We start from the raw sequence: 10,676 nt of genomic DNA, 5'->3' as shown, positions 1-10,676 counted from the left end.
TAACTATTAAATTAATTTCAGTTCTACTGCATTGTAAAATATCGCTTTACACATTTATTTACTTTTTATATATGATCATTATTTTTAAGTCTTATTTTTTACACAGGTTTACACAGCGGAAGCATACCACTAACAATGTATCAGTTCTATTTTTATTTTATTTCCTTTTTTTATTTTTTGCAAACAAACAGTATACAAACAGTAAAATACAAGAGTGCCAGGGGGTTCACATACAATCAAACATTTTAAAAACTGTACAGATGTAAATGGTTTTCTGAGCCTTTTTGTTTTCGGATTGTTTAATGAGATTTATGTAATTTATTATATCAATATGAAAGTGAATGAAGGTTGGTTTTTGATTGCTGTACTTACACTTATGGATGTAATATTTCGCCAAAATAATCAAGAGGTTTATTTATTTATTTTTTATTTTTTTTAAAAAAAAGCATTTTCTTTAGAATATTTTCTATTAAAAAAAAACACAAGACCATATCCTCCCATTTCACTGTATCAGTTCTACATTATTCCTGTAATAAGCAGATGAGCATAACATTTGAAAAAGACTCATTCTCCCAGGAGGCATTGCGACAGCGGAAACGAAGTACCAACACCATGGTAACGGTTGCCTGGCGTGCTGGCGAGCGCTTCTCGGCTAACTGTAGCTAATGCTAAAGCGGGGAAAAAATAAACCTGGTTCATCCATCCTGGTTATCAACGTTAATATATTTGAATTTAGAAAGTGTGTGCAGACATGAGCCGCACTCCAGATGCAAGAGCGAGGTAAGAAATACTGAGAAAATACTCGTGAACTGTCGGTTATTTACAAGCTCTACCACTTAGAGCTAGCTTTAACAAAATAAACCATTCGGAGCAGTTTTACAGCATATTAGCAATAACTGAACTGTTGTGTCCAATAAACTCCATTTGATGTGTGTGTCTAGCACCAAGGTTTAGATGATTTAAATACTCTGATTTGCAAAGGTGTAAAGAGTACTGATATATTCTACTCAAGTATTATACATAGAATACTGAAGTACAAGTAAAAAGTAGCTCAATTAAATAGTACTCAAAGTAAATGTTGCTAGTTACTTTCATCCTTTCTTTGGTAATAAATATTGTATGGTTCCCTTGCATACAGTATAATAAACTTAAAAACTTCAACTTATAAAGGACTTGATCTAATCTTGCAAAATTGGAATTTCTTATGTTCCACAAAGGCATCTGTGTAAAATAAAAGGTTTGTCAAAATGTACAATTCTTTTTCAAATAAAATAACTCCAATTAATTCAATTAAAAAGTAATACAAAATGATCAGGCTGTAAGTATAGTTACATTAATAAACTCTAAAAGCGAGAAAATAACCTCCATTCAATGCTGTTTTGGTGCGGTGCATTACGTTTAATCTGATTGGTCGGCTATGATGTGATGCATTTCATTGTTGTCTGGTATATTACATTTTATTTGTAGTTTCCCGATGTTTGTTGATCATTTCCTAACAAAAAATGATAGTTTACTTAGTAATGGTTGCGTGTAGAAATGTAATGAATTAATTGTTTTAAAGAGTACTTAAGTACAAGTAAAATGACTTATTTGGAAATATACTCAAAAGCACAAGTACCCATAAAATCAACTTAATTACAGTAACGCAAGTACTTGTAATCCATTACTTTCACCTCTGTGGATAATCTAGTCTGGAATTACCGCTATTGTTTTGGCATTTTCAGGGATAGCCAAACAAGAAAGATCCAGGAGAACATCAGCAATGTGGAGAAACACTTTGGAGAAATGTGCCAACTGTTTGCTAAGTATGTCCGTACCACGGCCAAGCTACGAGACAAGGCCGACAATCTGGTTAGAGAGATTGGCGTGTACGCTGATACCGAAACGCCAAACCTTAAAAACGGTATGAGGCAGTTTGCAGACCACCTAGCCACGATTCAGGACTACCGCCAAGCTGAGGTAAAAACACCTACGATACATGTTGGATGCTCTGAATTTCACTTTAAAAACTGAATTTTGTACTTGGCTTAATGAGACACTTGTTCCTGAATAAAGTTCAGCTGCGTTTTGTTGGCCTTTCAGGTGGAACGCCTCGAGGCTAAAGTAATCGAGCCTTTAAAATGTTATGGATCTGTTGTGAAACGGAAAAGGGTGAGTGTATAAAAAAAAAGCTGCTGTGTTTCTTTAACATCTTCTACACACAACAACACATACTACGTCATTTGTTAAGGTTTCATTTATTCAGACAACTTTTAATCCCCTAAAATGTTTCAGCTGCTGAACTGCAGTCTTCCCCAGAGGCGTCTGCTCATACGTCCTTATAAGGACACATTAACAGACCAGCTGATGACTTTGATGTGAGATCAAAGAACCGTAAACTTCCTGGAAAAAAAAAAAAAGAAGAAAAAAAATTGTCTGAATAAATGAAAAAAATGAACTTGCTGGAATTACTATGTAATTCTAAGAATTTGGATTTGAATGTTGTTTACCGTAAAAAAAAAAAACTTTTTTCCTGAGACGTCCTAATCCTATTGAAGCACAATTCTGCCAATAAAAAAAAAAAAACAGGAAAAGTAAAATAACAATAGTAAAAACAATTCTTAAGTCATAATTATGAGATGCAAAGTCATTTAATTGAGATACTCTCATCTCATAATTAAACTATAATTATGATTTAGCAGGATGAGATCTCATAATTATAACTTGAGAATTTTTTTGATCATTGTGATCTTGTTTTTCTTAATTGTTTTGTTTGATTTTCTTTCACTGTTGTAAATGAGCTTCCATACAATCCCTCTATATCAGTGGTTCCCAACCAGAGGTACGTGTACCCCTTGGGGTACTTGAACACATTGCAGGGGGCACTTGGAAACATTGATGAATCTATTTCCAACATGCTGAGTCATTTCTAAGCCTATTTCAGTTGACAATAAACAGCATTAATGGAATAAACAATATTGTGGCTTTAATATCCTACTAAATTCTTACCAACATGTTACATTACTAAAAATAGAGGTAAATATATTCTCTGATATACAGTAATTGTAATGCACGTTAAATGTGCGTTAAACGTACAGGTTGACATTTTCAAGCTGTAGGAGATTTCAGAGGCCAACATGTTGACATGTAAATAGAACAAATGTTACTAAAATGGAGTGATGAAGGGGTTCTCCTAATCTAAAGAGAGGCCTCGGGGGTACATGAGACAGAAAAGGTTGGGAAACACTGCTCTAAATGACACTAGCATGTGCTTTCCACAAGGAGGCAGCGCTATTTCAATATTCACATGTGCCAGAGTAGCTCTGGATGGAAAGATCAAAAGATATTACTTTGTTTTTTTAGGCATCCAAGGTATTTCAGGTATGCTGCTCTGACGTAGATCTGTGCTCGTATTGTGTTAGATGTTGTTTTACACAGAGTGTGAGTGGGAAGATTCCTGGTTCTTCCACTGTAACAATGAAGGAATTCCAACACCGAGCACTGATCAGAAACACTTCTGTTCTCAACTGTTTTTCTCTGCGTCTGCCATTCTCACAGTGGACTTTTCCTACTTCTGCTCCTGTGTGCTTGTGCATCCATGCAGGAGGATTTAAAGGCTACGCAGAGCGCCAGAGACCGAGAGGCCAAACAGATGGCTCAGCTCGAGAGAACCAGACAGAAAAACCCTTCAGACAGACAGATCATTGTATCCTCGCCATGATGATTTTTTGTGAACTATTCAACACATGCCTGCACACATTTCACCTTAATATCTGATATTGTATGGGTTTTTAGCTGTAAAACTAAATAAGCTATTGGAACTATTTAATATCAGGCAAATCTAACCTGTGTGCATCATAACAATGTTGTTTAGGCGCCACATTTTCTACATATTTAAAACCAGTTTCCTTGACGAAGCCTGCAGTCTCAGGTATGTTTCTGTGTACGTAGTCTCATCACTGGTGTTGTATAACCACAGCGATGGACTGCACGGTTCAGATGCAGCAGTGGTGTCACCTTCTGGGTTTTGCTGTGTTAAATATGCGGCACACACAACTTTAAGATTTCTATTCCTGTCTGAATCTATTCACATGTGGTGGTGGTGGTGTTATTGTTGATGTTGTGGTCAGGCTGAAAGTGAGCTCCAGAGAGCCACCATGGATGCCACGCGCACCACTAAGCAGCTCGAGGAGACCATAGATGATTTTGAGAAGCACAAGATTCAGGACATAAAGGTTTGCTGATGTCACACTATCATTTCACAGAGTAGATCCTTTATTTGTGTCAAACCCTGAGTGATCTGGTCATCTACCCTTCAACAGATCTTTTATTTATTTTAGAACCTGTTTGTTGTGTAGATTTATCCCAAATATTAATGCAGGAGTTTCAAATATCTGGCCTGCTGGCTGATTCTAGCCCTGCACAGGGCCCATTTAGGCCCTTATTTGACCCCATTCAATGTTTATCATTCAAAAAATAATTACTTGACTTTATTTATTTATTTTTTGCTTCATATTTCATGACTTTTCCAAATTTGATGGGTACAATTGATAAAGCATGAAATTATCATGATGGTCATTTTTTAATGTGCTGAACACATATTGCAGGTGTTGGTGTTCCTTTTTGGTCAATTTGACCACAAGCTTTAACAGCTGTGTAAAAACTTGTCTGTCTGTGTCTGAACTTACACCCCCACATATTTTTGGGTGTCATTGATAGTAATTTATTTGATAGTGTGTTTATATCTAATGTAGTTCTTAATCTGTATTTATTTTTACTTTGCTTCTATGAATACTTTTACCGACCTTAACTTAACTAAATGCAAGAATATTTCATGTATGACAGGGTTTCCATGGGCTACAATGGGTGTAGTCGAAAACAATAGAAAACTAATAGAAAAAATAATATGTCCCATTTTTCCCATTAGGTTAACAAGAGATAAAAGATATTCGGTTCATCATTTGTTTTCCAGCATTAAAATGCCATCATTTGTTCTGTTCCAGAAAATATTTGGTGAGTTTGTGAAAGTGGAGATGTCATTCCACGCCAAGGCTTTGGAGAGGTACACTCTGGCCTTCCAAAGTATACAGAGTGTGGATGAGGAAGAGGACCTGGAGGTACGGTTTCCATCTGATGTGTGATGTAACACGTTTCATTCAATGTGACCAAATGTTGAAGCTGTTCACACACATTTATAAAGGTATCAATAAACAGGAGGGTTAACAAATGTATGGGAATTTGAACACAATGAAAACTGATGATGCTTCTCTGCTGGTTGTCACCGAGGGTTATTATCCAAAACACACACATGGTGTGGCCTTCTGTACACATTACTCACATGTTTTCTGGTCCACACCCTTAATATTGTGTAGCTTTCAGCATCATGCTGCCAATGCTGCCAAATTTATGTCATTGTTATCATAGATTTCCTGTGTTTACACTTCCATGTATGTTCTGTGCTGCTATTTTTAGACAGAAAGACTAAAGTATGGGTGATTGATATGTACCTCAGTGTCCTGCACCTGCCCCTAATGTGTCCTTCCATCCTCCCTTTACATTCTCATCAGTGTGCTTTTGCACTGAATCATCTCCCTTTCATTCATAACAAAACAAAAACTCCTCACTCTGATAAAGCAGAGCAGTGACTCACAGCACAACGCTTTGGTGATTAAATCACACACAATAGCAGGCATGAAGAAATTCCAGCTTGAGAGTCACTTCTGAATTTACTACACAGAGAAAACCACAGTTGTGTTTACACGCTGTCATTTTCCTCGAGATGATCAAAGATAATTGTCAGGCCAGCTTCTGCTTAACTGGATTAGGACAAAATATATCCTTCCAGTCATAAACATAAACCTGAAATATCACCTTAATTACGGTACAGGTAAAAGTCTTTTTGGTTTCTTCAAACACACAGTTGTTCATCCTGTATTGTGTCACGCTGTGTGTCATCGGCAGGTTTTCAGGAACTCCCTTCGTCCCCCTGACTACAACTCACACTTAATGCGGGCCAACTCCAAAATGTCTCTGGATCGAACTGGTTTGTTCTTAAATACGTCAGGGAGTTTACAGGTGAGATAAGGATTGTGCAAAACACATGTAACTCCTCACTGGAAGTCCCTTTTCTTCCATAGATGTCCATTTATTCACTTTACATAACAATCAGTGAAACTGCTAGGGCTATATATAGTATTTTTTTTATTATTATTTAATTTATTCACATTTTTGTGTAGACCTTTCACGGTTAATTTCATTATCTTTAACTGCTTTCTGTCGTCATTTCTCTTGGTTTTTTTTTTTTTTTTTTATTCCAATTGAGTTATTTATTTATTTTTAGTATTTCTTCTTGTCCCACCCCTTCCAGTTATCATCCAAACACACGCACGCACAACTTGTAAATATCGTTTCGAGTGTCTTTTCAGCATCTTACACTGTTTTCTTTGCCATTGTCTTGTATGTATGTTGAAAAGTAAAATTTAAGAAAATAAAAAAAATTGAAAAACTGATTAATTACATTGTTTCAGCTGCTAAAGTAATGTATCATGCAAATGTATCTCTCTTTCTACTGTTATATAATAAGTAATAATTAAGAGTATCTCAATACAACTTTTTCACTTTCCATATCATACCGATATTGCATCTTTTAGTTATTGGCCGATATTGATTTGATCCGATATCAGCACGAATCATACATACTTTATTAGTACTTATTGATCATGTGATATTACTCAACCAGAGAACAATAGTCAGCAGCAGTAGTTATAGACCTTGAAAAATAATCTTAGATTTTAGATGCAGACTGATATAATCTGATATAAAAAATGTCCTGATATTGGACCGTGATCAGATATCAATATCGGATCCTGACACCCTTAGTAATAAAAATAATTAACATAGGCAATAACTATTGAAAACATCATGATAATAATACAAATGATTTTGTCTATTAAATATAATACTAAAACTTTAAAAGTATACCAGTAACATAGATGCTGTTTGGTGATGTCACAAACACAAATGGTTTGAAAGAAACTGAAAATTTTGAGCTGTTCATTGTTAAATTTGATTCATATTACCAAATTATTCAATTTATAAAACCTTTTTTTTTATTGCTGGTCTGCATACACCTTTCTACTGAATGTGTTATTGTATGTGTGCTTATGTTCTGTCTACATGTATCTATGTTTAACATGAATCCACTATCTCTCCTAAGATTGGGTTAGTATCCCATAAGCAGGACACGTTCTTTGCATCAACAATGACAAAACTATTAACTATACAGTATGTCATTTGGAAAAATAAAAACTTAATTTAATGACGCTTTCTCATGTTTGAGCTTCTTACAGGGATTTTGCACAGTCGATATTCAGTTTACCACTTGAGTCAGACCACAGACTTCCAGCATTCACTTATATTATATATATATTATATGTTTACACAGTTATAACGTAACCAAATGAACTCTGCTTCTGCATAACTTTGTGATCGACTCTGACCATAAACGTTTCCATTTCGTCTTAAAGGGGCAGTCCGCAACTCTCAGATCCCTCCCCACTGCTCTCTTGCCCTGCCTCCAAACTTTCCAAAGTCCCTCCCTCAGAGGAGCGAATAAGCTAACGTTAATCCGACAGCAACATCACAGTACTATAACATGCTTTGTTATAGCATATTACTGCAGCGCTTCTCTCTCTCTATGTGCACACAGTACACCAACCAAGCAGCAACAGCAGCAACAACACAGTGTCACTTACAGCAGCCCACATGGAGGCTGCTGCGCGCACATGAATAACACATGCACTACAGAGTTCTAGTGTAACAATTACAAATCAAACAATGTAGATAAAGCAGCAGTAATTACCTTTCAAGCAAAAAGCAATCTGCCAAAGGCTGCAGGAGCAGCAGGGGGGACTCAATGAGTCGTTTTTTTTCACATAAACTACTAGTTTCATGTAAAGCTGTCCATACACAGTGACAGCTTTAGCAAATATGACAGTCACTTTTATAAGAGTTGCAGACTGCACCTTTAAGGCTGTTAAAGATATCTTGAGCACTGATCTCTGAGTGTTTTGGTGTGTTTTCAGAAAAGCCCAGCTTGTAGCTCACAGAGACACATCTGAACACATTTGTCACCAACAAGCAAGAGTATAAACATTTCAAGAAAGCACAATTTCCCAATGTCCTTTTAGAAAGGGCCAGGGAAAGAAGATAAGACTCAATGACATCTTTGGATGCCCTCACCTGATCAACAGTCTTCCATCCTTGGAAGAGAAAAAGAATCAGGCATCGTCACTGCATTAACTTTTTGAAAATCGTACATAGCCTGTAAGAGGAATCAGGTTGTGACCAAATGGGGGCTTGTCTAGGATCTTGAAGTCATACTTTGCAGTTATATTTAAATATTTACTCAAGCCCGATTACAGTCTGCTACATAAATACACCAGTTACGTTTGGAGGGTTCAGAAAACATACATCAAATCCTCATACAGCATATTTGTGTTTGTGAATCACACTGCACTTTAATCATAAACACAAGTTGTGGTGATGGAAGGTGTGTTAAATGGGATTCATTTAATTACTGAATAGCACCATTAAACCTTTTGTGTTGTCATTGCATGATGAATGTTTATTTTTGTCACAGCAGCAAAGAACAAGCAGTCGCCAAACAAGGAGAGAAGAGGAGGAAGAAGATGATGAAGAGGACGATGAATCCGAAGAGGCGGAAGATGACGAGGAGGAGGACTCGGATGATGGACGCTAATCTTTTACCTATTTTGGTGTCGTGGTGCACATTTTAGGAATAAAAAAAATCATGTCTGCCAAAACTCTTGCAGGTGATCTCTTCTCCTCTCCTTCTCTTGCTCCATGAGAGTGACGTCACAGTTCCGCGAGATCGTAGCGCAACACGACAAATCGATGACGTTGTCGATTCGTTGTCAATGCATTTGATAATCAATTATTATCGATTACATCGATTCGTTGTTGCAGCATTAATCGAAAAGTCTCAGGAATCTGGTCCTCAAAGACTAGAGTTGAATACCCCTGGTTTAAATTATGTTGCTTGAGAAAAGGAAACTGGGACGTCCTTTTACCACCATGTATGCTAATGCCAGTGTTGAAGCCGCTGTAAAAGCTGCTGCGATGCCAACACGGCGTGAAAATACAGTTTGTCCCCAAAAGCCTCCTGTCTGCTCCCCATCAGCAGAGCTAGTACTGGTCCCAGTCTGTAGCTCCACTGGTTCACCCGAGGGAACATTGGTTTCTGCATCTTCACTTTCTGCCAAACGGGTTTCTAGTTTGGCCTCTTCTCCTTCCAGTCCGTTCAATTCCTGGTGACGTTCCATCAAGTCCTTAACAGGGTTCTCCATGTCGTTCTCAGGAGGAAAGGGATTGGTTTGTTCCTTCATTCCAGTCTGAAGATCAAAGACTTTGAATTTCCAAATCCTTTTCACACATGTGACTTTCCATTTTCTCCATTTGAGCAACAAAGGATTTGTTTTGTTCAACTAAAACATTATTTTGCTCTCGTAGCTCCTGAATGTCTGAATAACAGATTTTGAGCGAGGAGGTATTAGAGATTTTTGCTGCTTCGAGCTCAAACTGAGATTTAGCATTTTCTTCCCGTGCAGATATTAGTTCCTCCTTTTTTCTTCCAAGCTCTGATTCCAAATCTTTAATTCTCTGGCAGTGTTTCAGAGACTCTTCTTTCAATTCCTCTATTTCACTCTGACGTTCATTTAATTCATTCTTGTGAGTTTGAATTTCAGAATCTTTTTCATCTTTCATTTTCTCCATCTGAGCAACAAGTGAATGGTTTTGCTCTTCAAGTTCAAACTCCAAACCTTTTATATGCTCCTGAAGCTTTGAGTTCACTGATTGGAGCTCATCCTGATATTTGGAATTTTGTTCCAATGTTGATTTTAGTTCCTCTTCTTTTCCTTCAAGCTCCAACTTAAAATCTTTAATTTTCAGGCAATATTTAAGAGATTTTTCTTTCAATTCCTCTATTTCACTCTCACGTTCATTTAATTCATTCTTGTGACTTTGAATCTCGGAATTCATATCTTTACCTTTCTCTATCTGACCAACAAGTGAATTGTTTTGCTCTTCAAGTTCAAATTCCAAACCTTGTATACGCTCCTGAAGCTTCAAGTTCGCTTCTTTAAGTCTTTCTTCTTCTGTAGTATGTGTTAACAGGCTAGTTTTTGCAGCTTCCAACTGTTCCCGGAGACACAACAATTCTTTGCTTTGATTCTCATTTTCCAGCTTTGTCATTTTTAGTTCATCTTTGTTCTCTGAAGTCAGCTTCTCCATCTTCTCATGCTGGATACTGTCACACTGTTCTTCATCCTGGGCTTGTAAAGCACATTCTTTTTCCAAAAAACTCTTAAAAATATTTGTTTGGCACCTAATCCTCTCAATAATTGCCAGTGAGTCCACCACACCGTGATAATTCTCAGTTCCATGAGAGGTCGCAGTTGTCTCTGTGTTTGGATCCATCTCTGTAGTTTCAGACATAGTGACCGACTGTACTGAATAAGTTTAATAACCTTACTGTATGTAAAGTGTCTCTTCCTGTTGCCAATGTATTCTACGTGTGCAACTCAGATGAAAGGCAAAGGCGCTTAATTGTTTTTTCCTAAAGGTTCCGGTGCTATGACGTCATCCTGGCGACGTCATCAAGCGAAGGGAAAGTA

The 10,676-nt window shown here is 37.0% G+C and overlaps 2 protein-coding genes across 3 annotated transcripts; one reads left to right on the top strand and one right to left on the bottom strand.

Moving 5' to 3' along the window:
- Positions 1-596: 596 nt before the first annotated feature.
- Positions 597-8,804, top strand: cibar1 (CBY1 interacting BAR domain containing 1). Of its 2 annotated transcripts, none has more exons than XM_028462002.1 (9): positions 597-780; positions 1,725-1,959; positions 2,083-2,151; positions 3,584-3,685; positions 3,905-3,910; positions 4,110-4,214; positions 4,983-5,096; positions 5,941-6,054; positions 8,624-8,804. In XM_028462002.1, the coding sequence occupies exons 1-9, from the start codon at positions 752-754 to the stop codon at positions 8,738-8,740; spliced, it is 891 nt and encodes a 296-aa protein (XP_028317803.1). In that variant the 5' UTR covers positions 597-751; the 3' UTR covers positions 8,741-8,804. The 2 variants fall into 2 exon arrangements, with proteins under 2 accessions (XP_028317803.1, XP_028317802.1); XM_028462001.1 differs by having other exon boundaries at positions 8,621-8,804.
- Positions 8,688-10,578, bottom strand: LOC114472683 (putative leucine-rich repeat-containing protein DDB_G0290503). The gene has a single exon (XM_028462000.1). It carries the CDS (start codon positions 10,495-10,497, stop codon positions 9,400-9,402), a length of 1,098 nt encoding a protein of 365 aa, XP_028317801.1. The 5' UTR covers positions 10,498-10,578; the 3' UTR covers positions 8,688-9,399.
- Between the last annotated feature and the right edge of the window lie 98 nt (positions 10,579-10,676).

Source organism: Gouania willdenowi, chromosome 11 (assembly GCF_900634775.1).
Source record: "Gouania willdenowi chromosome 11, fGouWil2.1, whole genome shotgun sequence".
Lineage (NCBI taxonomy): Eukaryota > Metazoa > Chordata > Actinopteri > Blenniiformes > Gobiesocidae > Gouania > Gouania willdenowi.
The sequence above is the reverse complement of the archived record's forward strand: the minus strand, read 5'-3'. Positions and strand labels throughout refer to the sequence as shown.